This window comes from Akebia trifoliata, chromosome 7 (assembly GCF_017979445.1).
Source record: "Akebia trifoliata isolate Shusen 1 chromosome 7, ASM1797944v1, whole genome shotgun sequence".
NCBI classification, from domain to species: Eukaryota; Viridiplantae; Streptophyta; class Magnoliopsida; order Ranunculales; family Lardizabalaceae; genus Akebia; species Akebia trifoliata.
The window spans coordinates 20,516,583-20,544,186 of record NC_141381.1 but is presented as its reverse complement, the minus strand read 5'-3'; the positions used below and the strand labels follow the sequence as shown (position 1 = coordinate 20,544,186).

Here is a 27,604-nt window from a genome sequence, read left to right as displayed (position 1 = left end):
GTGACTGCTCAAGGGGCTGAACACAGCTGAGCACATCTTCTTCTTCTCTCCTTCGACTCTCTCTCTCTCTAGACTCTCTGCTCTCTCTCTTGGAGTCTCTGTTGGACAGCAATGAAAAGAGAAAGAAAGAAAGAAAAGAAAGGATAACAGAGAAGGGTACTGGCTGAATGTCCTCCTTCCTTGCTGCACTTAATCTTCTCCACGTCTCTACAGCTTCATTACAACACAACCGCTCTCCCTCTCTTCATCTTGCTGCACATCCCATCTTCTTCACGCCCTTATTGCCCAGGCCCTGTTCAACTCGTTGCTGCAATACCCAACGCCCAGCAACCTTTCTCTATTTATCTCTTTACAAGAAGAACGTCCTCAACAGAACTCTCCTCTCTTCTCCACGTCCCTCTGCCCAGCCAACCTTCCCAACACTCATCTCTCTCTACCCAGCCCTTTCTTCTCCTTCATTACCACTCACAGCCCCATCTTTAACGCCATTGATGTCCTCCAGCATCTCCATTAAGGCTGCAATTTAACCATAACGCCCCAACAGCCAGCCTCTCCACTCGTTCTTCTCCACAGAACCAGCAATATAGCACGCCCAGCCAGCCTTATCACACTTTTCTCTGCCCACCTTCACTTGTTCGCTCTACAAAGACGTCCTTCGACTTCTTCCAGAAATCTTCTCCTCTAACAGCCCTCTTGCTGCCCAACGTCTTTCTCAGACTTTTCTCCCTCTCCACGCCTCCTTTTCCAGCGAAGAAGAAGGTTCTCCCCCTTTGCTACCTTCGTCTTCCTCAGCGGGTACTCGCAAACTATCAAGATCATACCTGAAGGAATCAGATCCATTCATCTCTCTATAGGTAAGTTTATTTATTTTTATTTTTTTCCTATTTGTACTTTTATTTTCATATCAATAGGATTAATACCATGTTCTTTTTTATTATTCATATTTTATTATTATTATTTTTTTTTTTTTTTTTTTTTTTTGCTCATTTATAGGATTAGGAGATGCTTTTAGTTCATATAGTTTTTCTATATTTTTTTTTAGATCGATAGGTCAAAGAGGATGTTTGTTTTACGTAGGTTTTATTTTTCTATTTTATTCTTTTTGCATATTGCATATTGTTATGTATCTCACTTATTTATTTTTATTTTTCATTTTATTTTATTTTATGTTATTGCATGGTAGTAAGATTAAGAGATTTTGTCAAAATGTCATGATCACTATGCTCGAATTGAATTTTCATGATTTGTGATGATATTTAAACTCCTTGTGTAATTTTGAGATTTTTCCCATGTGATTAATGTACCCCTTGACTTGATAAACATGCATGTCATCGAATAATAGTTATTTTGTAAAGATCGAAAATTATGAATGCATGCCCGTTTGATTACTTTGAGAATTGGTTGAATGTGGGATTCTTCATTATTATTTTGTTAATTTTCAATTTGATGATTCATCATAAATTCACAGTTGTCTAATTCAAAATTTTCTACTCATGATTTTGTGTTAAAAAATCGATATTTGGAATGTTCTAATATGAGAATTGCATGATTTTCTAATTTGGGAAAATATACATTTATAAGTTTCTATTTTGGAAATCTCATGTTTTAGCAATTTTTCAATTCAGAAGATTTTGCATAGATTCTGAAATTACTAATTCAAAAATTCGATCTTTATGGAGACTTTCTATTTTGGGAGGATTCGGTTTATAAACTTCTAATTTTGGTAACTCATTGTATATTTTCCAAATTCTAGATTAGGAAAATTCAAATTCCTAATTTAGAAACTTCACGAGTTCCTATTTAGCAGTTTTGGTGTTTATGATCTTTCCTACTTGGAGAATGTTGCAGGAGTTTTCTATTTTGGATAATTTGGAAAATGTTGCCATGTGAATTCTAGAATGTGAGATGTGATACAAGACTTTTTCAAAATTCAAGGAACAATCATGTAATAATTGAAGGATTTTAGTCATAGGATTTGTTTGGCAAACCCCACATAAATTGATGATGATGATTGGATTGTGACTTTGACTGTAGTCTTTGTATGTTGACCATATGATGGTTTTGGATTGTAGTAGAGATCGATCATTTTGATCAGGCAGGTTCGGTGCTTAATACCTTCCGAAACCCGTAATCTGACCCCTTACACATCACTTTGATCTGTGGATCGATCCATATCCGTTTGGAGTTATTTACGGTTCCTAGACCTAAACTAGGTGGCGACTCCCATTTTTCAAAAGTCCCCATTTATAAATCGGACCCCTATCCACTATTTAGTGAAGAAGGGTCGAGGCAATTTCACATACTAGCTTAGGAACGGTTAAAAACCACATGGATTCAAGATTCAAATCACATGGAAATTTCATTAAAGAGAGCAAATAAAGAGATTCATGATAATAAAATTTGAAGCTTTGAATGAAATCTAAATTGAAAATGAAAGAAATTTTGAGTTAAATGTTCTTATCAAATGAGTCAATCAGACTTCGAAACAAAATATCCTTTTGTGATTAGATCAAGAAGATTTCATAGGTTCCTCCTCTCCCTCATCTTTCAAGTCCTCTGGTGATTCGAAATGACAGAAACATTCAATTTTCTGTAACAAAGAATTTTTATAAACTCTCTCTCTCTCTCTCTCTCTCTCTCTCTCTCTCTCTCTCTCTCTCTCTCTCTCTCTCTCTCTATATATATATATATATATATATATATATATATATGGGAATAGTTCAACAGCCCTAAAGTTTGCCAAACATTTTTCAAAACATGGGTTAGAAGTTTTGGAATGAGCTGATTTTTTGTGAGGATGATCTCTATGATGAGGAGATCATCCTCACCAAAAATCAGCATATTCAAAAACTTTTAACCCCATCACAAGTGATTTACAAAATTTGGACGGTCCACGATTCTTCAATTTGTAAACTAGGGTTAGAAATTTCAAAATGAGCTGATTTTTGGAGATGATGATCTCTTCACTGTAGAGATCGTCCTCACAAAAAATCAGCTCATTTCAAAGCTTCTAACCCATGTTTTAAAAAATGTTTGGCACAATGTTTGGCAACCTTTAGGGCTGCTGAACCACTCCCTATATATATATGGGGGCGGTTCAAGGGACATATGTAAAAACAATGGTTTTTCAAAATATGGGTTAGAGGTTTTGGGTTGAGCTGATGTTTTGCAAGGATGGTCACTATGATGAGAAGATCATCCTCACAAAAAATCAGCTCAATCTGAAACTTCTAAATCCATCAAAAGTGATTTACAAATTATTGACAAAAATTGGTAAAAATTTGACAGTCCACATTCTAAATCACTTTTAATGGGGTTAGAAGTTTCAGATTGGACTGATTTTTTTTTTCAGACAATCTTCCCATCATAGAGATCATCCTCACAAAAAATCAACTCAATCCGAAACTTCTAACCCATATTTTGAAAATTTATTAACATTACATTGTTTTTACATATGTTTTTTCATATGTCCTTTGATCCTGACCCTATATATATATATATGGGTGGCGTTTAGAGGCCCTAAAAAAAATCAAACATTTTTTCAATGTATGGGTTAGAAGTTTCAGAATGCCTTAATTTTTTGTGAAAATTATCTCTATGATAAAGAGATCATCCTCACAAAAAATTAGCCCATTTCAAAACTTCTAACCCCATCAAAAGTGATCTACAAAAATCAGACACTCCACAATTCTTCTACTTGTAAACTAGGGTTAGAAGTTTTGGAATGAGCTAATTTCTGGTGAGGATGATCTCTTCATCATCAAGATCATCCAAAAAAATCAATTCATTCCGAAACTTGTAAGCTCTATTTTGAAAAATATTTGACTCTCTTTAGGGCCTCCAAACACTTCCTCATAAATATATATAGGGGGCGGTTCTGCAGCCCTAAATTTGCCAAACATTTTTCAAAACATGGGTTAGAAGCTTTGTAATGAGCTGATTTTTTGTGAAGATGATCTCTATGATGAGGAGATTTCCTCACCAAAAATCAGCCTATTCCAAAACTTCTAACCCCATCAAAAGTTATTTACAAAAATTGGACGGTCCACGATTCTTCAACTTGTAAAGTAGGCTTAGAAGTTTCAAAATGAGCTGATTTTTGGTGAGGATGATCTCTTCACTGTAGAGATCATCCTCACAAAAAATCAGCCTATTCCAAAACTTCTAACCCCGTCAAAAGTGATTTACAAAAAATGTTTGGCAAGATGTTTGGCAAACTTTAGGGCTGTCGAACCGCTCCTATATATATATATATATATATAATCCTGCATCTCCAGACCCAGTTGTCCCAGCTTTCAGAAAAGGGAAGAGGCTGGGGCCACTGATTGATAGTGTAGTTCTGTCAGGGCCGGAGCTTGCTAACTGATAGACTTGAAGCCGGAGCTTGCTGGGCCTTGCCTTATGGAAGTAGTTTAGTCAATTGCTAGTAGTAGAAGTAGTTTAGTCAATTTACGGTTTTAGAAGTGTAGTTCCGTCATGTCCAGATCCAGATACTTCAGTTTCATCAGCAAGGATGGCAGCTGCTACAGAGGGTCGATGTAATTGAGGAATCAGTTGATCTCGTTGAATCAGAAGATCTAGTTGAAGCAGCAACCAAAGCAAGGATTGCAGCTGCTGTAAAGGCAGTAGATGAAGTAGTTTAGTCAATTGCCCCGTAGTGCGCTAGTAGTATCAGTAGGAAATGTCAAACTGTAGTGTGCTTATATATATATATATATAAGATGGCATTCGAAGGCCCTAAAAAGAGCCAAACATTGTGCCAAATATTTTTTCAATAAATGGGTAAGAAGTTTTGGAATTGACTGATATTTTTTCATGGTGATCTCTATGATGAGGAGATCATCCTCACCAAAAATCAACCCATTCCAAAACTTCTAACGCCTTTAAAAGTAGTTTACAAAAATCGAACGGTCCGCTTTTAGATCTACACCTGAACTTTGATATGAGAATTTCTTCTTCTAGATCTGAATGTTTTTCTAGGTGTTGTTAGGGTTTTTACGTGTTTTTTAGGTTGAAAATCAAGGCTTGAGAGTTAGGTATCGAGTTAGGACTTTAGATTTGGGGTTTTGGGAGAGTTATAGAAAGTTTTTTACCTATGTTTTCTAGGATTTTTCAAGACATGCGATATTTAATCCTAGAGTTATCTTTTTAAATAGCTTTATTAATAATAAGATTTGAGTTAGATTAGATTTCTTTGAGATGGAGTCTATCTCTAACTAGTCTTCAAGTCATTTAGATAAGATTTCAAGTTATTTTATTTGAATTTGATTTTTTAACCATTTTTGTGAAAATTGATTAAATAATTTATTTAGTTTTAGGTTGTTGTTTTACGTATTCAAAAATGATTTTTTTAAGAATAATATGGTTTCTAAGGGTGTTTTAGTGTCATGGGTATTTTGATAATTAGATCAATTTTTTGATAATTTTTCTTGTAAAGTTTCTTTTAATTTCAAAATGATGGTTTTTATATTTCAGATCACATTTGTCTAATGTAGTGTGGTTTCTACAATTTGTTTGTGTGAGATATCTCATCCAAGCTTTGAAAGCATATCTAATAACAAATAAAAAAATTTAAAATATTAGTCAATCATTAGGAACCATTGCAATCAGGTTGACGAGTCGATTAATTAGGCGAGTGCAAAAATGGGGTGTCTACATCCTTGATCTAGATATAACCATCCACCTCTAAGCATACACCCTAATCTCCTTTCTATATTTCATATCAATCCACACCACATTCTATCCATACACATAATGTGAATATCAATTTATGTATAAAGAATGATTTTATTAAAAATCTAAACAATTCAATAATAGCTATGTAAGTAATAAAGATCTATCTCAGATCTACTATCGCTTATAATTTGTAATAAGAATAGAGTTGTGGTAAGGAGATCACATATGATACCACAAGCTTATTTTTTAAGTGCCAAGTTTCAAGGATTGTTCTTAACCTTAGATTATATAGTGCAAGTAGATAAGATAACAAATAATTTAAAAATATATGAAATATCACAGGTTCCAACTAATATTGAAAATAACAATTAAACCTAAGAATCATCTCTAACACATGCATATTAGAAAGATAGTCTAGGGTTTTTTCACACTCACTAACCAATAAACTTCATAATTTGTATTAAGAATCAAGTTATGGTAAGAAGATCATATGTGATACCACAAGGTCATTTCCTAAGCGTTAAGCTTCAAGGATTGTTCTTAATCTTATAAAACCGACGTTATATCTTCTTGCTTTCTTTTTTTTTTTTTTTTTGTCTTGGCTGCATGCATTAATCCACAGAAATATTCTTACATGCATGCTTTCATTTAGCTTTGAACTCATTTTCTAATATAAAAAAAATTTAAAAAAAGGCTTGATCGAATACATCTTCTATCATGCATTAAGAAGGCTTGAATACATCTTCATCAGCAACACAGTGATTAATGATTCGATCTGTTAGTGTTCCTTTCCTTCTTTCATAGTGGCTACAAACAGAAGTTTGCAGCAAATATGAAGAATGAAATCCAACAAAAAAGATACACAAAGCTTTTATAAACCCTCCCATGTTAATACAGAGATCAATCAAGATAAAAACGATGAAGTTTGTTTTTTCTTCGTCATGGTCTCTAAACATGCACCCTAATATGGTGGTCAATCAAGATGAAAAAGATTTAGTATTTGGGGTTAAAGTCGGAACTAGCTCGAAGAAGGAAATTAGGGAAAAGGTATGAGAATAGATATTTTATATTAATGTTTTGTCACATAGGTTAGTGAAAATATGTCATTATCACAACGTGAAAATTGAAAAATTCGATAAAAAAAATTGATAAGTCAAGGCCCACGAATTTCAGAAATTGAATTTTGACGGTCTAAGACAATCGAAATTCTTGATGTTCCCAGATTTGACAGCTTAGAGCTGTCAAATTTCTCCCATCCTTCATTAATTTGACAATTTCGACCCATAAAAAATATATATATATATATATATATATATATATATATATTTGACAATGAAAAATTCGACCCCTTGATCCGGCGAATTTTATGAATTTTGATAGCCTAGGGCCATCAAATTTGGGCTTTTTTTTACATTGTGTATAAACCTTCCTACAGTTTTCGTATGAAAAAACCATGAAAAAATATATTTGTAACACCGATTTTATTAAAAATCGACGTTATAAATCTTTCTAGAATTTTTGCGTGACCTACCGCGAAAATTCTAGCTTTGTAATGCCATTTTAATTAAATTCGACATTAAAAATCTAATATGGTGCACCTTCTATTCCCCTCAATGTAGTAGTGACATCTCCCTTCATGTGGTATTCGATGAAAAACTATATCCCTTCAAATAAGCCATTGATTTATTTGCATTCACACAGGTTGATGGAGAGCTATCGACTTTCACAGATTCAATTAATCCAATGGATGTCAATCATTTAGTACAAGGACTCAATCATCCTTTTCATGCTCAACATTCACAAATGTTCACTGGTGAACCAATTCTTAGTGACTTCGTTAGTAAAGAAGATAATGTTTTGGTAATCGATGTCGCTGCAAATTCTTCTGCAATGCTACCTACACATTCACAATTAGATAATATTGTTCAATCTAATCACCATGTCACACAACAACAAAATTGCAAAATAAGAACAGATATCAAAAACGATATTAAACCGTTTTACCTTTTAAAGTTGTCTTAAACGTCCAAATTTCCGTCTCTTCTATTGGAACTCTATCTCTCTCTCTCTCAGTCACTCCCTCAATCTCATCTCTCTCGATCGACCTCTCCATTTCTCTCTCACGGTCTCTTTCGATCGACCCCTCGATCTCTCTCTGTCTCCCTCGATCGATCTCATGTTGAAAAGAAATTACCTAAATAGTCATGTACGTGTATGAGATTTCTCCCTTCTTCACTTCGATCTTCAAAAAACCCTTATATCCAGAACTAATCGACCTCTGCCTCTCTCTTCTAAGTCAAGTCATTATGGCATATTCAATCACGATATGGAAGGAGATTAGCTGTGGAAATCTGTCTATTTCATTATCGATCTCTCAATCAAGCAAAAATACCCTAGCTCACGATCATCGATCTCTCAAACAAGTACACAAACCCTAAATTCTGTTGAAAGTGTTCGAAGCTTGTTGGATTCATTTAGTTCTCTCATCTTACTCACATATTTTGGATCGATTTCACTCCAAATCACAGGTTAGATTTTAGAATGATTTTGACTGTTCCCTGTTTCTTCTTAACGAAATTTTAGTTTTTTTTACTTTGGTTGGAGAAATAATTGATTATATAGGTTAGTTTGGAGGATCTCTATGTTTTATTTGATAATCTTTGTTAAATTTGATTTCAGTTTGATTTGTTAGTGTTTCTTCTGTATAAATTTTTTATTTGATTAAAAAATGTTTAAGCTTACTTGTTTTTGAAGTCTGAACAAAGGATTTTGGCCTCTTATGTTTGTTTAGAGCGTCAGTTTATCATTAGTCTAAGTTCTAACATAGGAGTTTCTCTTCTAATCTCTTTCGCTTTGCACCTTTGGTCTGTGCAGTTTAGGTAACTTAAAGAGATTTCGTCAATTTGATGGTCTCTCGGATATCCGTGAGATATTTGTAGTTTATATGCTATGAGTATTTGCTTCCCAATTCTTCTGCTTAATAATTTTTTTTCAGGGAAAGACAATAATATGTAATGAGGAAAGGAAAAAAAAAATGTAAAACAACACAAAAACAAGGGATTAAATAACTATTTTATTCTGACCAGATGAGCAGAATAGCAGGTTTGGACTAAACACAATTTTTTTCCATTATTATGTCATCCTAGTACTTTTATTGTGGTGGTTATGGAAAGCAAACAAGAGTGGTTGGATATGAGTTTTGGATTTAAGTCATGAACTCATTTTGAAGTCACCTGACTTGGAAGTCTTATTTATTTAATTTTTTTAATGACTTGTTTTTGGAAGTTTTGAATCAATCACCACACTCCCTTAATTTTCCTTAGAGTGAAAATAACCTTGTGCATTTCCCATAAGTATGATCCACTCTACTCAGTCCAGTGATTTGCTATGCATATTAATATCATAACATAGATTGGAACACCATTATTTTATTATCTAGAAACTGTGCTTGAGCCAAGTGGTGTTGAATTTCTTTTTTCTTTTTAACTTTATGAGGTTGTTATGTATAGCCACTTAATGTAAGTGGTATTCTTGTTTGAAAGACTAGGAGGTTGTTATGTTAAGCTAAGGCAATGTGTCTACATGATTCATTTATTTAAGCTGAGAATAACATAAGTATATTTTAAGTTTGCCCTATAGTCACATGTAGAATGTTGTTCTCACATACTAGGTTCAAATCCCCCCTTACCCCCTTGAACCAACTTCACCTTTACCTATCCAAAAAAGTACAATAAAAAATGCACATCTTCTTTAGAATATGTACTTGTTCTAATATGGTTTATGTTATGTTACAATGGACCTTTCACCCATTTATTCTTCAAAGGAGAGGGACGTCCCTCTTCCGGGGCATGTGCAACGTCCGAACATCACACACACACCAGTAAGTGGGGGTACGCCCTCGTGGGTAGGCTCAAGGAGCCACTGCTCATAATGGGTATCAAACACACAACCTATGGACTCTCACCGCTTATTGGATTCGAAATTGGCATTGAGCCAACCTCTAGGGGTTTAATTTTATTAATTGTTGATAAGCGCACAAATGTTTCTATTCTTCTCATCAGTTTGCGATGAATGCAATAATACAAATTTGGATGAATAAATTGACCGTTCATAGTGATTTGTGATGCTTTTGGTTTTGGTTTTATAGGAGATGAGGTCATGCAGAGAGATGGAGACTCATATACAAAACTAGGGGATTGCTCTCAGCCGTTTAGGAAGTTTCTTCTCTTTTCAGGAAATAATTACTTGGGCTTGAGTTCTCATCCAGCAGTTCGTAAGGCTGCTGCAAAGGTGTGCATGCACGATATAGTCAGTCCTATTTTTATTGGCCAGGCTATTTGCACCCACAATTTGTGCTCACTGCATCCACTTCAAGCACAGTTTAGGGCGGGATGCATAGAAGAAAGAGGGTGCATGCAGTGAGCATATAGGTAAATTCAGATAGAACGGCCCTATTTTTGTTTGTTTTCGTAACATATATCCAAAAAAAATTTCTAGTCCTTCTCTTATATATTTTGAGCTAGTATTCTTCCAATTTAGGTAGCCCAAGAACCTGGAATGGGCCCAAGAGGTTATGCTTTGATTTGTGGATATACAAACTACCATAGATTACTAGAGTCATCCTTAGAATATTTGAAGAAAAAAGAGGTACCAAACCATAAATTGAAGTATGTTGATTTACATGCACAAAAATGTTAGTTTTAGAAATGAATGTACATTAATGGCTACTTTAGAAGTTTAGATCCTTTCTGCTTTTTGGATATGGCTTGTGGTCAAATTGAGCATGATACAATATTTGCTTATCAGTTTTTTTTTTTTTTTAATTAAATTAAATTTGAAGTGATTTTTCATGCACCTATGACAATGGGCCTCCTCTAAAATACTGAAATATGAGATTAGAGCTTTTTGGGACTGAGTCCTAGCCTTACTAAGATATTCAAGGGCCCTTGTGGCATCCAAAAACATAATCCGATGCTTTAGGGTTGTCGAGGACAAAATTATATGAACTTTGAAAAAAAAAAAAAAACTTCAGTTTTCACTGTTGAATTTGAATTTTAAATTTTGGGAGTTCAGTGGAAGTTCGGTAGCCATCCATTTTCAAAACCTTGCATTAGGCCCAAAAGAAATTGTTTTTTTTTTGTTTTTTTGGATCTGATTTTTTCAATGAAAGGAAGGGTGTAGTGTTGGATGGCTAATATGGTAACCCATTTGAGCAAAACGACCCTTAGTAAGGCTTAAAATCTTAGGACAAGGGTTCTCTTTCTTTGTTTCCGTCTAGGAAAAGAAGACCATCTTGGTATGAATGGCCTTCAAGCTAAGATTCCACCAATGACATCTATGGTTAGTTTATTATCTAAATTTGTTACAATATTGTGAAAGTCTTTTAGTTTATAAAAATTTACAGAGTTGGAAAGAGAAATATAGAATAGTAAATGGTCAATTTGGCAAAGTAGCTAATGATGTAGTTATCTAACATGAGTGACCTCCTTCTATTCATTTTTTATTTTATTTTGTTTTTTCTTACTGAAGAATACATGTATTCTTTTTTTGAAATTCTAGTCTAGGATTGCCTTCTCTGCCCTATAGGCTTTGCAGCCAATATGACCTTAATGGCAACACTTGGAAGTGTCAGCTCCCTCGTAGCTGCCATTGAAAGATAAACAAGTTGCCATATTTTTAGATGTTTTGAACCATGCATCGATAATTGATGGTATCCGTCTTGCTGAGAGGCAACATCAAGTACAAACCTTTCTGTACAGGCACTCTGACATGGTCCACCTTCATGCTTTTTTGTAAGTTTCTTGTTATAAAATTGTATCCTATCTTTTCTTTTGTTCCACACAATATTCTCACATTCCATGGAATTGCATTTGTGATTTGGCAGATCATGCTACACACTAAAGATGGAAGTTGTCGTGAGCGATAGGTAAGTCTATACATTACAAAAAAATAAAAAAATAAATAAAAATTTATTTGTCCGTGCAATTTTACTAGAGAAATGCTTATGTGAATGTTACATGTCCAACTAATAAATGGATTTCAACTTGGACATTTCCTAGGTGAAAATTTGATAAGTTGATTATCCTACTGGATTAATTTATTTCACATTTTTGTTCATGCAATTTTTTCTTCATTGTTGCAAAGTGCACAACTTACAAAGTACTTTTCTAAGTGGCTTTTCTTGAGATAAAGGTTATTGCTATAGAGAAAATAATTGCTATCATTCTTTTCTTGCAACTTGTTTAGTATGGATGGGGATTTTGCACCAATACTCGAGCTTGTGGAGCTTTGCAAGAACCATGGGTTGTTATTGGTCATTGACGATGTAAGTGAAAGCGCCCTCGATCCGCGGGGTGCGCGGATCCGCTTTTAACTCTTGAGGTTTGGGAGTCGCCACCTAGTTATTGTGGTCTAGGAACCAAACTGACTCTAACATGGATAAAAAGAACTAATCTACTACAAAAAATCTGAATTCGGGGATCATGTTACGGGGTTGGAAGGTGTTAGGCACCAACCCCGCCCGGCAAAGCCGGTCTCTACTAACTTCCCAAATATATCACATTGCTAAAAACCTAGATAAAAATAAAAAAAATACATACCTTTCCGATAGCAAGGATTTTGTTCCCTCAGATCTGACAAAAAGAGCTTCTTGTACTGTACTCCCTTGCTTCGTTCTGTCTCCGGATTTGACTTCAGATCTCCTAGATCAAGGTATCTTCTTGTTTTTGGATCTGAACTCTTCAAGTTTGTTGCGGATTTGGAGGTGTTTTTGGAGGGATTTTAGGTGTTTTCTAGACTAAAATTGAAGGAGGGATGTTAGGTAAGCAGTTGGGCTCCAAAACTAGGGTTTATAGGGGGCTAGGGGAGCTTCTAGACCTACTTCTCTTAGGGTTTATAATTTGATACGAAAATAGGGTGTGAGCACCTCTATTTATAGAATTTTTTTTAAGGTTGATTTGGATAGAGTTAGTGTTTAATTAGAGATCTTTTAATTAGAGTTGTGTTTTAGTTAAAATTGTTTTAGGTAGAATTGTGTTTTAATTAGAATTATTTTAGGTAGAATTGTTTTTAAGTTAGAACTCTATTAGATAGAGTTATTATTTAATTAGAATTCTATTATGACTTTTGGTCTTATTTGATTGACTTTTAGTCTTATTTGATTGACTTTTAATGTTTTGACTTTAGTCTTAATTGATTGACTTTTAATATTTTGACTTCAGTCTTGCTTAATTGACTTTAATTTTGACTTTAGTCTCACTTGATTGACTTTAATACTTTGACTACAGTCTTAATTGATTGACTTTTAATATTTTCACTTCAGTCTTGCTTAATTGACTTTAATTTTGACTTTAGTCTCACTTGATTGACTTTAATACTTTGACTACAGTCTTGCTTGATTGACTTTAAATTTTGGAGAACTCCCTTTCATTATTTCTTTAATTCTTTAGACCCCCAAATGGAGGGGTCCTTAAAGAAATATCCCACGAACCCTCAACAATTTTACCCGAAAGTCCGATTAATCGATTTTTTAGGTTCAAAATTTTAAATTAATTTCATCAATGTTTCACTTTAATTATTTAATATTTTATTTATTAATTTCGAATTATTTAATTATGAAAATTGTGAAATTACCGTTTTACCCCTAAAGAGGACTTTTCTCGTTTCAAGTCGATTTTTAATGTTCTAGGATGTTTAAGAATCGATTTTTCGTAAGGAATTCAATGAGAATGTTGGTTTGTGTCATTTATGAAAATTTTTATGTGAAATGATTGTGAACTTTATGAGGGGCATTTTCGTAATTTTGTCAAATTCTGTTAAAATTGGTGAAATGATTTATTTGATTCCGATTTGTTATTTTATGTGTTCGAGAGAGTTTTCCTAAGCGTAACGTAGGCTCTAGGGTTGTTTTGAGGTTAGGGGTATTTTGATAATTTGGTAATTTTTTAGTGATTTTTATCGTGAAGTTTCTTTTTGGTCTGCAAGATGATGATTTCTATGTTTCTGGAGTCGTATTTTCCTAGCGTAGCGTGGTTTCTAAGGTTTTGTCAATTCGAGATACCTCATCCGGATTTCTAAAACACATCTGGTAACAAAATAAAACAACGGAATACACATCCATCATTGGGAATCATTGCAATCGGATTGACGAGTTGATTAATCAGGCGAGTGCAAAAATGGGGTGTCTACAGATGCCCCTCTTTGGCAGAGAGTTGAAGCAAGCTAGATAGCAAATCTATTTTGGTAGATAGTGCGATATCTGAATGCCAAAGCTAGTGACAGTTCATTTTGCAGCCTGATTTAGCAATTCGTCGGGGTATTCGGATCCTTGAGGGTAAAGCTCTCCCCGAATTAAAAGATTGTCAGGTCCTTGAGTGAGAGCTCTCACTGACAGTGTCAGATCCTTGAATTTTAGAGAATTCTCCCTGACTAAAAAGATCAAGTGTGTGCACTATGTGAAATTGAGTAAAATCTGAGTAAAATAAAACTCGAGAAAATTTGAATGATATTTGAGACAAATCTGAGCAAAAGTTGGGAGAAAGTTAAATGTCCTACTCTACCTACTCTAGGTGAAAGAGTAATAAATTTATATTTTTTTTAGAATCTTATTCTACCTACTCAGAGTGAAAGAGTAATGCACTAAATTTTTTTTGGGAAGTTCTACTCTACCTACCTGGAGTGAAAGAGTAATGAACTATTTTTGTTTTTTTTTTTTTTGGAAGTTCTACTCTACCTACTCGGAGTAAAAGAGTAATGAACTAAGCTTTTTAGAAGTCCTACTCTACCTGCTTAGGGTGAAAGAGTAATGAATTAATTTTTTAGTAGTCCTACTCTACCTGCCCAGGGTGAAAGAGTAATGAACTAATTTTTTTTTTTGGAAAGTTCTACTCTACTCTACCTACTCAGAGTGAAAGTAATGAACTAAATTTTTTTTTGGGAAGTTCTACTCGACCTACCCGGAGTGAAAGAGTAATGAACTAAGCTTTTTAGAAGTCCTACTCTACCTGCCCAAGGTGAAAGAGTAATGAACTAATTTTTTTGGGAAGTTCTACTCTACCTACTCGGAGTGAAAGAGTAATGAACTAATTTTTTAGGAGTCCTACTCTACCTGCCCAGGGTGAAAGAGTAATGAACTAATTTTTTTTTGGAAAGTTCTACTCTACCTACTCGGAGTGAAAGAGTAATGAACCAAGCTTTTTGAGAGTCCTACTCTACCTACCCAGGGTGAAAGAGTAATGAACTAATTATTTTGGGAAGTTCTACTCTACCTACTCGGAGTGAAAGAGTAATGAACTAATTGTTTTGGGAATCCTACTCTACCTGCCCAGGGTGAAAGAGTAATGAATTAATTATTTTGGGAAGTTCTACTCTACTTACTCGGAGTGAAAGAGTAATGAACTAATTGTTTTGGGAGTCCTACTCTACCTGCCCAGGGTGAAAGAGTAATGAACTAATTATTTTTTTGGAAGTTCTACTCTACCTACTCGGAGTGAAAGAGTAATGAACTAATTTTTTTTTTTTTTTGGAAGTTCTACTCTACCTACTCAAAGTGAAAGAGTATGAACTAATTTTTTCTGGGAAGTTCTACTCTACCTACTCGGCGTGAAAGAGTAATGAACTAATTTTTTTATTTTTTAGGAAGTTCTATTCTACCTGCCCAGGGTGCAAGAATAATGAACTAAGCTTTGAGGGAACAAACGGGGGATTAACCTCGCATTTGACTTTTTTTTTAAATAAAAAATTAGATTTTATGAAGGTCTGGTAAATGTTTTAACTCTCTTTGAATCTGAGGAGTTTTCAAAATTGCTATCAAGAGGGTAACCTTTAATGCAAAGTTAACCTTATCCTTTGGGGTTGAAATTGACCAGGCATCAGAACAAAAATGCCCCTAGTTTGACAAGGAACATTGCACTGGGGATAATCGAATATAATTTGAAAATAAATGCCCTTAGTGTAAGGGGGGAAACTGTACTCTTTAGAAAAAGGAAGTGCCCTTGTTATGAAAGTTTGAAATCATTGATTACCGCAAGCGCAATAAAGGTTTAACTTTTAATTTTGACTTTTTATATTGAAGATTTTGAGTCAGGCTCAAAGAAATTGGAACAAAATATTTCTTTCTGAAATTCATCATAGAATTTGTTCTTTCTCCCCGTCGGTTCACTTAGGGATATGAAACTCTTCAGATCAATCATAGACGAGATACTTGTATCCAATGAGTCTATATTTGGTTCAAACTGGATATTGAAACTTGATCATTCGAACTTCTGATGTTTTGGCTCGGACTGTCTTTTCAGCTTCTCAACTCAATGGAGATTTTCTTTTATTTTTTGATAGCTCTAAGTTTTACCTAGATTGCCTATCCAGGTTTTCAATCTAATGAGCATGCTCTAGTTTTTGCCTAGATCGCCTTTTTAGGTTTTCGATCTAGCGAGCTTACAATTTTTTCTTTTTTCCTTGCTTTGATTGTTGCCAAGGTCATCCTTTCAGATCTTCAACCTTGCGAGCTTACCTTAATTTTTGCCTAAGCCGCCCTTTTTGGGTTTTCAACTTGGCAGATTTTTTTCTTCTTCTTCCCTTCTGAACTTCTGGAGTTGCTGTCTGATCATGCTTTGCTATCTTTCTTGACTTCTCGCACGGTACTTAGGAGGACTTTCATTGGTAAGCTTAGGACTAGGTATAAAAAGAAAGGGATTTTGCGGCTCAAAAACCCAAATGCCCCTTGTGTGACATTTCCTTTTAAATTATTTTCTTTTTCCTTGAATTTTCTTCCCCACTTTGACAATTTTTTTCTTTTGAATTTTTTTTTTTTTAGATTTTTTCTTTGTCGAGGAATCTATTTTTATTTTTTTGATATGGTCGGGCCTGAAGTAACTTCTCAGGTTGCCTACGTACCCCAGAATTTTGGGATCATACCAAAACGTAGTTCGAATTTCCCTTCCCTAGGTTAGGTGATCGGGCTGAGAAAGAAAAATGCATAATTTTTATTTTTGAAAAGGCTGCAAAAGGTTGAGAAAGGAGATATTGAATTGGGTAATAGGAGAATTGATTCGGCCAATGATGGCCTCCTTAAATGTAGTACCGCTTGATCTGGTCAAGGTTGGTTGGTTCTGGTAGTTCGATTCCATCATGATCTTGAAGTTTGACAGCTTTTCCTGGTAGTATTTCCTTGATGAATGAATTTCTCCAATTGGGTTCAAACTTTCTCCTATAGTCGAGAAGGAGTGTTCAATTTTCTTTGAAGTCTGATAGTTAAATCCTTGACTTGTAAATGATGAGCTTTGACATTTTTGTCAAATGCACGGGTGACTCTTCTTAAATAAGCTTGCACATGGTACAGGGCTTTAACTCGTTTTCTTCGATCAAGTTTAATTCTTCATACTGCTGTCGAACCCAATCTGTTTCTAACAAATGATTTTCCAACATGACCCTGAGAGACGAAATTTCCATTTCAACTGGCAAGACTACTTCCATGTCATACACTAAGGAGTAGGGAGTAACTCCAGTAAAGGATCGAATTGAAGTTCGATATGTCCATAGCGTGAATGATAATTTTTCTGACCAATCTCGATGTGATTGATACATTTTCCTGATGATAGTCTTGAGACTCTTAATAACTGCTTCAACCGTTCCATTGGTCTAAGGATGGTAGGGGGATGATTTGTGCTTCCGGATCTTCAACTTTAAACATAGAGTAATGATTTATGCTTTGAAGTATGACCCATTATCAGATATCAGTTCAAAAGGTACCCCCATATCGACTGATAATATGTGATTTGAAACTCAAGATGTAGTAAGGATAGTGCTGATACATTTTATAACATCTTCTTTGATTCCATCGATATAGACGAGTATCTATTCCGTGTTGAACAACACCCAAGCTTGTACCTAACATACCCTCATATGATCACACGAACAAGTCTTTTGAAATTTCTGAATAAATTCATTATCCCCTCCTGTTCCTTTAGGGATAAGATGGTTTCTATTTGAATCTCTTTAGGAATTATTTTTTGTTTCGAGGTCAAAGACCTTCCTTTCTCGATTAAAGGTTGAGCCCGACTCTTATCTCCTTGTTCAGAAACAAAATCTATCAAATTATTAGTTAATTCGTCAATGCGTTCAAGGTATTCAAAAATTTTCTTTATCCAATCAAATTCAGAAGGGGCGACAGACACCTCTATGACTCGACAAACTAACTCGACTCAACAGAAAAAGAGTAGACATGATCTAAAGAAAATATGACATTGAAAATTTGGACTCAAGCTAACTCAAATAACTCATGAAAACTCAATACAACTACCCACAACGGGCTTGATTAGGACTGAGGACTGAGACATTGCTTATAACCGACAAGACTAAAGTACTATGATTTTCAGGGAATAACTAGGCGATGTTGAGAAATTCTAAAGGATTGATTTGGCGTTAACGTTCGTTCCAACTGACTGGACTAGTATCCCTAGCTAGACGATGGACGATTGAGCTTAGGTACAATGATAACCCTTAAACCTCTTTGAAGGTGAATTTAACCAATTTCAGTGTCACCCCCTTGATAACATTTTAAATGAACCCTAAGATTTTATTGAATTCTGTGCACCAATCAATTAAACAATTCATCCATTCAATGATTATTCAGAAGGAAAATAATTTTACTGCACTCTTGAAAATAATGTTTTTATTGAATAACAATTTTCACAATTCTGATTATTTTTTTTGCAATCATATTTTGATAATTTTACAAAGTCCATGCAAAAAATAGATTTTTGGTAAAAAACATATTTCAAAATTTTTCCCTGCAAAAATAGATCTTTTGTAAATCATTTTTCCTTCATTTTCTTTTCTTTCGGAAAATATTTTCTTCTGGAAAATACTTTTTCTCTGAAAAATAGTTTGTTATTTGGAAAACATTTTCTCTTGGAAAATCTCGTTCTTATGAAAAATATTTTCTGGAAAACACTTTTTCTTAGAAAATATTATTTTCTAGAGAATAACACTTTTTCTTTTTTTTTTTGGAAAACTTTCTTTTCTGGAAAATATTTTCTTTTTCTTCTTTGAAAATTCGATTTTCATTTCGATTTAAATGGCCCGGTCCATAAGGATTGTTGGATCGAGGTGGACTGAGTCATTATTGTAAAAGAATGGATTCTTTATTGGGTTAGTGCACCCATTTAAATTTTCAAAAACAAAATTTTGATCCTTGAGGCCAATCATACACTTTGATCTCATCATTCACATCATTCACATCATTCACATACATTCACCCAACAACAGGCATTCATTCAATAAACAACCCGGGAACACCCACAATAAGTTCGAGTCATGACCTATGGGGAAGGTTTCTAGACTCTAAGCTTACTACGTGCAATGCATTTTTATCTGGTCATCCTTGCCCAAGCACACCTATATACCTTTCGATACGTGGTGACTTGGTTTGATATACCGTATAGGTGATAATCTAAAACCTCAATTCACTTCTCTGAAGTCAAAAATAGCCAGTTTGATCTCCAGTTAAGAGGTGGCGCACAATGCTTAGCAAAGGCCCACTTAAATACCTCTCGTCTAGAATAGACGTAGTCTATCCCCCTCGTACAGTAGGGTACAGCGGGGCAAGATCTTGCTTAGGCACCGGTTTTGACCAAGAAGTGCAATTGATATACTTAGACTATCTTTTATACCTACGGGTACGAGTCAAGAGTTGTAGCTTTCATAAATGGTTTGGCATCCCACGAGGGGACCGATCACGTACTAGTACTACGTTGGCAATCGGGACATGTGACTGTGTGGCTTACAATAGGTCAAAGGCTCAGGTCGCTCCATCCTGGGTGCATCAACATATTTCTCAGAATCACCTGATCAGATGGTATTGATGCCCCCAGTTTGATATACCCTAAGGTACGTGACTGGAGTTGTGATTTTCATGAATGACGTCGCATCTCCGAAGAGATCGGGCCACGCACTAGTGCCACGTTAGCTAAATGGGACGTGTAAGTGAGTAAAGTAGTAAACGTGCATGTGGTGTGTGCAAAACAGGGTGGGGTGTGCCCGGGGCCTTTTTCAAACACATGGGCCCATGGGCCAGATTACGTCATCACATATGGATATCAAATGAATATTGATCAAGAAAATAATACAAAACCCATCACATCAAAATTAAGATGAAATCAAACACATCACAAATATATCTGTCAAGATCATGGCAAATCAATTAATGAGCATGGCATATAATAATTGATCAAACAAACATAGCAATAGGCATAATTTTTATAATTTTTAAGGTCCAATCAATGATCACTTTTAGGTGATCAAAAATAAATCGAGATTCCAATAGGTGTTACATTGATGATAGAATGACAATGGTTGAGATGAGCTCACTCTCAAGAACATTAATTGTGCCAACATTAGATAAATTCAGATTTTCTGTGAATTAGGAAAATACAATCTGAACTTGCATCGATGATATCTAAGGCTCCCGATAACGAAATCAATTGAACTCAAGTTCTAAATTAATCTATTCGATGAGATCTACATTTTATTAATAGGTGTCCAGACTTAGTTCTCACCAGAATGTTCTGTAAAAACGTTTTAACGTTGTTGTCCCAACTTTCATTCAGAAATAATTCTAGATTTACAGATTGAACTTGCATCGATGATATATAAGGCTTCCGATAACGAAATTGAGTGAATTCAAGTTCTAAATTAATCTATTCGATGAGATCTACGTTTTGTTAAGAGGTTCCCAGACTTAATTCTCACTAGAATGTTCTGTAAAAAAGTTTTAACATTGCTGTCCTAACTTTCATTCAGAAATAATTCCAGATTTACAGATTAAACTTGCATCGATGATATCTAAGGCTTCCGATAACGAAATTGAGTGAACTCAGATTCGAAATTAATCTACTCGACGAGATCTATGTTTTATTAATAGGCTCCCAGACTTAATTCTCACTAGAATATTCTCTAAAAAAGTTTTAACATTGCTGTCCCAACTTTCATTCAGAAATAATTCCAGATTTACAGATTGAACTTGCATCGATGATATCTAAGGTTTCCGATAACGAAATTGAGTGAACTCAGATTCTAAATTAATCTACTCGACGAGATCTATGTTTTATTAAGAGGCTCTCAGACTTAATTCTCACTAAAATATTCTCTAAAAACGTTTTAATATTTCTTTCCAACCTTCATCATTCCATCATTATCATAGGTCAATTTGAATCTTTCACTATTTAGGGGTCATCAAAAAGTGATACTTAATTGGAAAAAAAAATGCGATACCCAAAATCATCTACAATCAAGACAAAAAAATAAATAAACAGAAAAAATAAATAAAATAAATCCAACTAAATAATAAAAAAAAACTAGGTCATCTTGGCAATGCTCCCATACTTGGGGTTTTTCAAGTTTGATCCTCAATAGTCCCCAGCGGAGTCGCCACTGAAAGCGCCCTCGATCCGCAGGATGCGCGGATCCGCTTTTGACCCTTGAGGGTTGGGAGTCGCCACCTAGTTATTGTGGTCTAGGAACCAAACTAACTCTAACATGGATAAAAAGAACTAATCTACCACAAAAAATCTGAATTCGGGGATCATGTTACGGGGTTGGAAGGTGTTAGGCACCAACCCCGCCCTGCCAAAGTCGGTCTCTACTAACTTCCCAAATATATCACATTGCTAAAAACCTAGATAAAAATAAAAAAAATACATACCTTTCCGATAGCAAGGATTTTGTTCCCTCAGATCTGACAAAAAGAGCTTCTTGTACTGTACTCCCTTGCTTCGTTCTGTCTCCGGATTTGACTTCGGATCTCCTAGATCAAGGTATTTCCTTGTTTTTGGATCTGAACTCTTCAAGTTTGTTGCGGATTTGGAGGTTTTTTTGGAGGGATTTTAGGTGTTTTCTAGACTAAAATTGAAGGAGGGATGTTAGGTAAGGAGTTGGGGCTCCAAAACTAAGATTTATGGGAGGCTAGGGGAGCTTCTAGACCTACTTTTCTTAGGGTTTATGATTTGATACGAAAATAGGGTTTGAGCACCTCTATTTATAGAATTTTTTTTAAGGTTGATTTGGATAGAGTTAGTGTTTAATTAGAGATCTTTTAATTAGAGTTGTGTTTTAGTTAAAATTGTTTTAGGTAGAATTGTGTTTTAATTAGAATTGTTTTAGGTAGAATTGTTTTTAAGTTAGAATTCTATTAGATAGAGTTATTATTTAATTAGAATTCTATTATAACTTTTGGTCTTATTTGATTGACTTTTAATGTTTTGACTTTAGTCTTAATTGATTGACTTTTAATATTTTGACTTCAGTCTTGCTTAATTGACTTTAATTTTGACTTTAGTCTCACTTGATTGACTTTAGTCTCACTTGATTGACTTTAATACTTTGACTACAGTCTTGCTTGATCGACTTTAAATTTTGGAGAACCCCCTTTCATTATTTCTTTAATTCTTTGGACCCCCAAATGGAGGGGTCCTTAAAGAAATATCCCACGAACCCTCAACAATTTTACCCGAAAGTCCGATTAATCGATTTTTTAGGTTCAAAATTTTAAATTAATTTCATTAATGTTTCACTTTAATTATTTAATATTTTATTTATTAATTTCGAATTATTTAATTATGAAAATTGTGAAATTATCGTTTTGCCCCCGGAGAGGACTTTTCACGTTTCAAGTCGATTTTTAATGTTCTAGGATGTTTTAGAATCGGTTTTTCGTAAGGAATTCAATGAGAATGTTGGTTTGTGTCATTTATGAAAATTTTTATGTGAAATGATTGTGAACTTTATGACGGGCATTTTCGTAATTTTGTCAAATTCTATTAAAATTGGTGAAATGATTTATTTGGTTCCGATTTGTTATTTTATGTGTTCGAGAGAGTTTTTCTAAGCTTAACGTAGGCTCTAGGGTTGTTTTGAGGTTAGGGGTATTTTGATAATTTGGTAATTTTTTAGTGATTTTTATCGTGAAGTTTCTTTTTGGTCTGCAAGATGATGATTTCTATGTTTCTGAGGTCGTATTTTCCTAGCGTAACGTGGTTTCTAAGGTTTTGTCAATTCGAGATACCTCATCCGGATTTCTGAAACACATCTGGTAACAAAATAAAGCAACGGAATACACATCCATCATTGGGAATCATTGCAATCGGATTGACGAGTTGATTAATCAGGCGAGTGCAAAAATGGGGTGTCTACAGTAAGTATGGCTTCCATTTCAACACCACATATACATGACTATACGTTGTAAAATTAGAGGAACATTTATTCAGAATAGGAGAACTGTGAGAAGCTGTTCTCAGGTTCAAAATTCCACCCTGTTCCGAATGTTTAGGTGGAACATTTAATGTTAGGGAATGTTTTGGAATTTCGAGTCATGACCATTTCGATTTGTCTCCTGACCAAAACATGACCTCTAAACAAGATTTTAAACTTCGGTTCTCAAAGCTTGTCTTGCACGTGTGGCACTAATTTTTTATTAACTTGCATTTATTGATAGTTGTTTCAGGCTCATGGAACATTGGTTCAAAAGATTCTCATACCCTTTTACTTGCAAATTTGATTAAACCAACTTTTTAATATTTTAGATACGATCAAAAGATGCCCATATACCTATTCAAAATATGCCCACAACCCTTTGCTTGCAAATTTTGTCAACTTCATTGATGATTGCAATTAAAATCATCATTTACTTGCTATGATGGAAGGGTGAAATATTAGGTAAATCTAGAAGTCTTCATCAATGACTATACATGGCGTTTACTTGTTGGAAATGAAACTTTAGGAGTGTCAAGGAAGAGAGGTTCTATTTTCTTCTTGTTTTGTAGACCTTCACTTGCATATCTATATAAAATTTAAAGTTGCAACAAGTTTCTGAATTTGAAAAAAAATGTTTTTATTGGTTAGAAATTTAAAAATATTATTCCTATGCTCTGAAAATGCTGCACTTTAAAGTACATTAGCTAATACTCTGCATTGCTCTACAAATGTGAACTTAAAATTATTGGCAAATGCTAAAATATACTCATTTAGGTATCCATGCTCCATTTTTTTAGTCTGTCTTTCTTTCTTATCTTGTTTAATAGTTTTATGGTTATCTATGTAAAATATATCTCAATTCTACTCCTAAAACTTCCCTTGCATTCAAGGAATTTATAGGGGTGCTCAAAATAATGAGATGTGCCTCGAAGTTGAAAGTGAAGCACTCCCGAAAACCCAGCTAACTTAGTTTGGACTTTGTATTGGCCTGGTATTGTATGGCTCAGCTTGGATTGTTTTTAAATTGGCATAACATTCCTTTATTCCAGCTCAAAGTTGAGTTTGTCTAACTTTGCCTGTCTTGGTCATTAAGATGAGTCATATCTTTCTTCAAAAAATTTCTTCAGGTTTCATAGGTCCATTCTCTGTAAATCATACTCTCTTTATAAATAAAAAAATTATTTGCTATATTTTTTAGATTTTCCTGCACTTCCATCAGTTTAAAGATCTTCAATAATGAATAATTTCTTGCATTTTAAGGGATAGTTACTTCATGTAGCTTATTGTGGTACCAACTGTCTTGACCCACTTGCCTACCAATTTTTGTTTATTTTTTATAATTCCTAACATATTATTGTAGGTGTCAGCTTGGTAATCGACACATACTGTTCAGGGAAAGGGGCGCCTATATTACAATGGTCAAAAAGAGTTAAAATTGTTATAAGTGCTGCTCATGGTTTTGCAGATCTATATGAAGCTTGTACGTAACATTTGATGTATCAGCATTTCTATACTCCTACACTCTTAACATGCCAACCTTACTGTTGTATTGTCAATAATAAATTTCAATAGATCTACCCGAGATTCGTGAAATATGATTGCAAATGATTTTATTTATTTTTTATGAAAATGATATCCAAATCTCAGTGTTTCCTCTGATTAACAGTCAAGTACAAAATAGTGACGTATGCAGCTTTTCTTCTCTCCGGACTTCGCGCTTTATCAGCTGAGAAAGTTGTTTGGGTGATGGTTTTTCTTTGTGTTTGATCTTCTGTAGAGGCTTTTGTAGATTTTCTTTTCTCCGGGCTTTGTACTTTATCGATTGAGAGGGTTTTCTTGGCTTCCAAAGAATGATTTTATGCTTAATCTTCTCTTTAGTTGGTGTTCGAATCTCTGAAGAATTTCATTTTGTCTCTAGAGGAGGGTTTGAAAGCTGCTTCTTCTATAAAGGGAGAGCTTCTGTCTTCTGCGATAAAGTGATCAAAATCCCCTTTTCATGAGAGAGGCTCTTGTATTTATAGACTTAAAGATAATTTACCTTTCCAAGTATACCTCAACTTAAAGAGATTTAATTGATTTGTTTAAAAGGTTAAATTTGTCCAAATCCAATATTAAGGATTTTATGGATTATTATTGGGTCAAACTTATTTATTTGGATATAAGGCCCAATACTTAATATGTAGATCACTTGAATTTGTTGGAGCATGGGCTTTATCTACGAAAACCCAAAACCCAGACTTATAAGAGGCTCGTTCCTATTTAATGGACTCAATTTGGATTTGAGGCCCATTAATAAAATTAGGGATTTTTATTTATAAAATGTGTAAAGGCCTCCTCAAAATTTTGGTGCCTACAAGTACTAGGATAAAATCTTCATCTCTTCATTTATTTCTTCTACCAATAGCATTTATATAGTATTAGATGGCCTTCTTGAGGAATATCTATCTATTAGTTCAACAAATTTCATCCTCACACCAAACATGTGGCCCATTGATATAATCATACAATGTAGATATGTGCATGTGAACTGAATTTTTATGTGTTATGCTTGGGGGTCTTCTGACACTTGCTTGTGTAACTACACCAGGTTCAATGTTTGTGCATAAATATTATTAATGTTTGACTAGTTGCATGTTTTTCTGTTGGTTTCCAGGTCATCCAAAGATCATCCATAGGGACATCAAGATGGCAAACATCCTACTAGACGAGACTTTAGAAGCATAGGCAGGCATATATTGTGAACATTTCCACCATTTTTTTTCCGAGCTTATATCATCTTGAGTGCTTCACAATTGCTTTTTCATTTTTTTCCTGTAATTCTTTTTGAACATCAATACCTAGATCTTAACCTAAAACACATTCCAAATACAGGTTGTAGACTTTGGGCTTGCAAAACTCAAACTCATGTATTTATCGTGCTAGTGCTCCTGTTATCCAATGGTTTTGGGAGGTGGCTCAAGGTTTTAGCAAAGAGGATAAAACTCATCTCTTGCAATTTGTGACGGGCACCTTAAAAGTACTTGGTTTTATCACATAGTTTTATCTATTTTAATTCATATGCTCTAAACTGAACATTTAATAGCCTCCACAAATTGTTGAAGTATCACAATTATGCTCTGCAATGCTAAACCATGAACCACGCCCGTAGTTGATGACCTATAAATCAGTCTATATTCTAGAATACCCACGCACACACATATGCAACATCATTATAGATTGCAATCATTCAAGAAGTGCGATTTTTTGAACTAGAAGATTTCTTAGGCTGGACATATCAAATGATTTTCTGCTTCTGCAAGAATGTGTCCCCACTTGGTAATGTTGAAAAAATGATCACATCAACAAATTTTTGATTTTTTGTTGTCAACACGGATTTTTGGTCATTTATCGTAAGTACTTTTATTTGTATTCAATTTATTTATGCTTCTGACTGGACTGCCTTTGGAGCTAAACAGTGGACATAAAGGTTTCTCACCTTATAGCCCTTGGTTCTTTGGTTGATCAGGAGCTCTTGTTTCTCAGACACTCTTTTAAACGTGCGGAAGCTCATCGTGAGAGTATGCAATGTGGTGACACAAAAGTATTCTTTTATTGGCAATTGCAAGCATTGTGGGAATCTTAAAGAAGATAGGGAGGGATGGGAGTGATGACATTGCTTCCTTGTAGGCACTTGTGCTTGTGTAACGATTGTGAAGGGTTTTTCGATACATTGTAATTTTGGATTTATAAATTATGACTCATTGTAACTCTTTTTGCATGTAAATTAATGTAATAGAGAACTTTGATGTTTTCTATTTTGGTATATTTTGACCGTGGGTAATAGGTGCATTAAAAAAATATTAAAAATTAAAGATTAAATTTTTTTTTTTTAAGTTTAGATATCAATTTATGACAATTTTATATATCGATTTGTAACTGATGTCTAAAGTCTCAGATTTGGGACATAAGTCTTATAAAATCCGATGACTAAGATATTATGGGGGATAGTGTGTATCGTTATATATAAAACACACATTTGGAACGGTTTTCAGCTGTTCCAAATTCTGCGATCTGGAACTGTTTCTAACCGTTCCAACTCCTGAGATCTAGAACAGCTTTCGGCTGTTTAAATTCATTAACGACACCCCGATTAAAGACGGTCATAAAAAGTTTTATACTAACTTAGGAACGGTTATAAACCGTTCCGAAGTGTCATATTTGTTGTTGTGGATAATCTTTTCACATAAAGCCGTATGAGGTAAAATTCTTAAACTCAATCATATATTGTTTGATACATTTCCATTGCCTCAATTTGATCACGTTTAGGTATGTTGTAGACTTCTAATTGTCTCTAAAGCCTTGTCTAGTCATTTAGTTAAATTCTAAGGTAAATTTATCAAAACATGCACTGAAAATCGAATAATTCCAAAAATAGAGCACTTTTGCGATGAATGTGTTCATAGATGCTTTCATTACCTCAATTAGGTTTATTTTTATATACTCTTGCTCTTTTAGAATCTTCAAATTCCACATTCCTATTAATTATACTTGTAACCAGTTTTACATGACTTGTCAAACTATTGTTGGAAGAAAAAAATTGATATGGAGGCAGAAGATAAAGAAACTAATGTACAAGTTCGTTTGAATGTGATTTCTTTAAAATATGGCTAGCGCAAAAAAAGTCTAAGAGCAACTCTAAGGAGAA

General features: G+C 34.3%; 1 protein-coding gene across 10 annotated transcripts; it reads left to right on the top strand.

Annotated features, from left to right (window-relative positions):
• On the top strand, nucleotides 1-26,751 carry LOC147398365 (8-amino-7-oxononanoate synthase-like). 10 transcript variants are annotated; one of them, XR_015179844.1, is made up of 8 exons: nucleotides 7,270-8,204; nucleotides 9,824-10,106; nucleotides 10,216-11,468; nucleotides 11,561-11,602; nucleotides 11,923-12,001; nucleotides 24,281-24,400; nucleotides 25,574-25,936; nucleotides 26,426-26,710. XR_015179844.1 is itself a non-coding variant. In XM_086447547.1 (8 exons), exons 2-5 carry the CDS (start codon nucleotides 11,446-11,448, stop codon nucleotides 23,888-23,890), a joined length of 225 nt encoding a protein of 74 aa, XP_086303673.1. In that variant the 5' UTR covers nucleotides 7,274-8,204; nucleotides 9,824-11,445; the 3' UTR covers nucleotides 23,891-23,911; nucleotides 24,281-24,400; nucleotides 25,574-25,936; nucleotides 26,426-26,751. The 10 variants fall into 10 exon arrangements, 1 of the variants encoding a protein (XP_086303673.1); XR_015179845.1 differs by having other exon boundaries at nucleotides 7,273-8,204; nucleotides 9,824-10,323; nucleotides 11,236-11,468; nucleotides 26,426-26,704; XR_015179839.1 differs by having other exon boundaries at nucleotides 7,273-8,204; nucleotides 9,824-11,468; nucleotides 25,574-25,657; nucleotides 25,792-25,936; nucleotides 26,426-26,703.
• Nucleotides 26,752-27,604: the final 853 nt, after the last annotated feature.

Bases quoted from the DNA above. Each gene is read 5' to 3' on its own strand.
- LOC147398365 (XM_086447547.1), top strand. From the start codon at position 11,446: ATGGTCCACCTTCATGCTTTTTT. The intron at 11,469-11,560 runs GTAAGTTTCTTG...GTGATTTGGCAG, and splicing joins GTCCACCTTCATGCTTTTTT to ATCATGCTACACACTAAAGA. The intron at 11,603-11,922 runs GTAAGTCTATAC...CAACTTGTTTAG, and splicing joins GAAGTTGTCGTGAGCGATAG to TATGGATGGGGATTTTGCAC.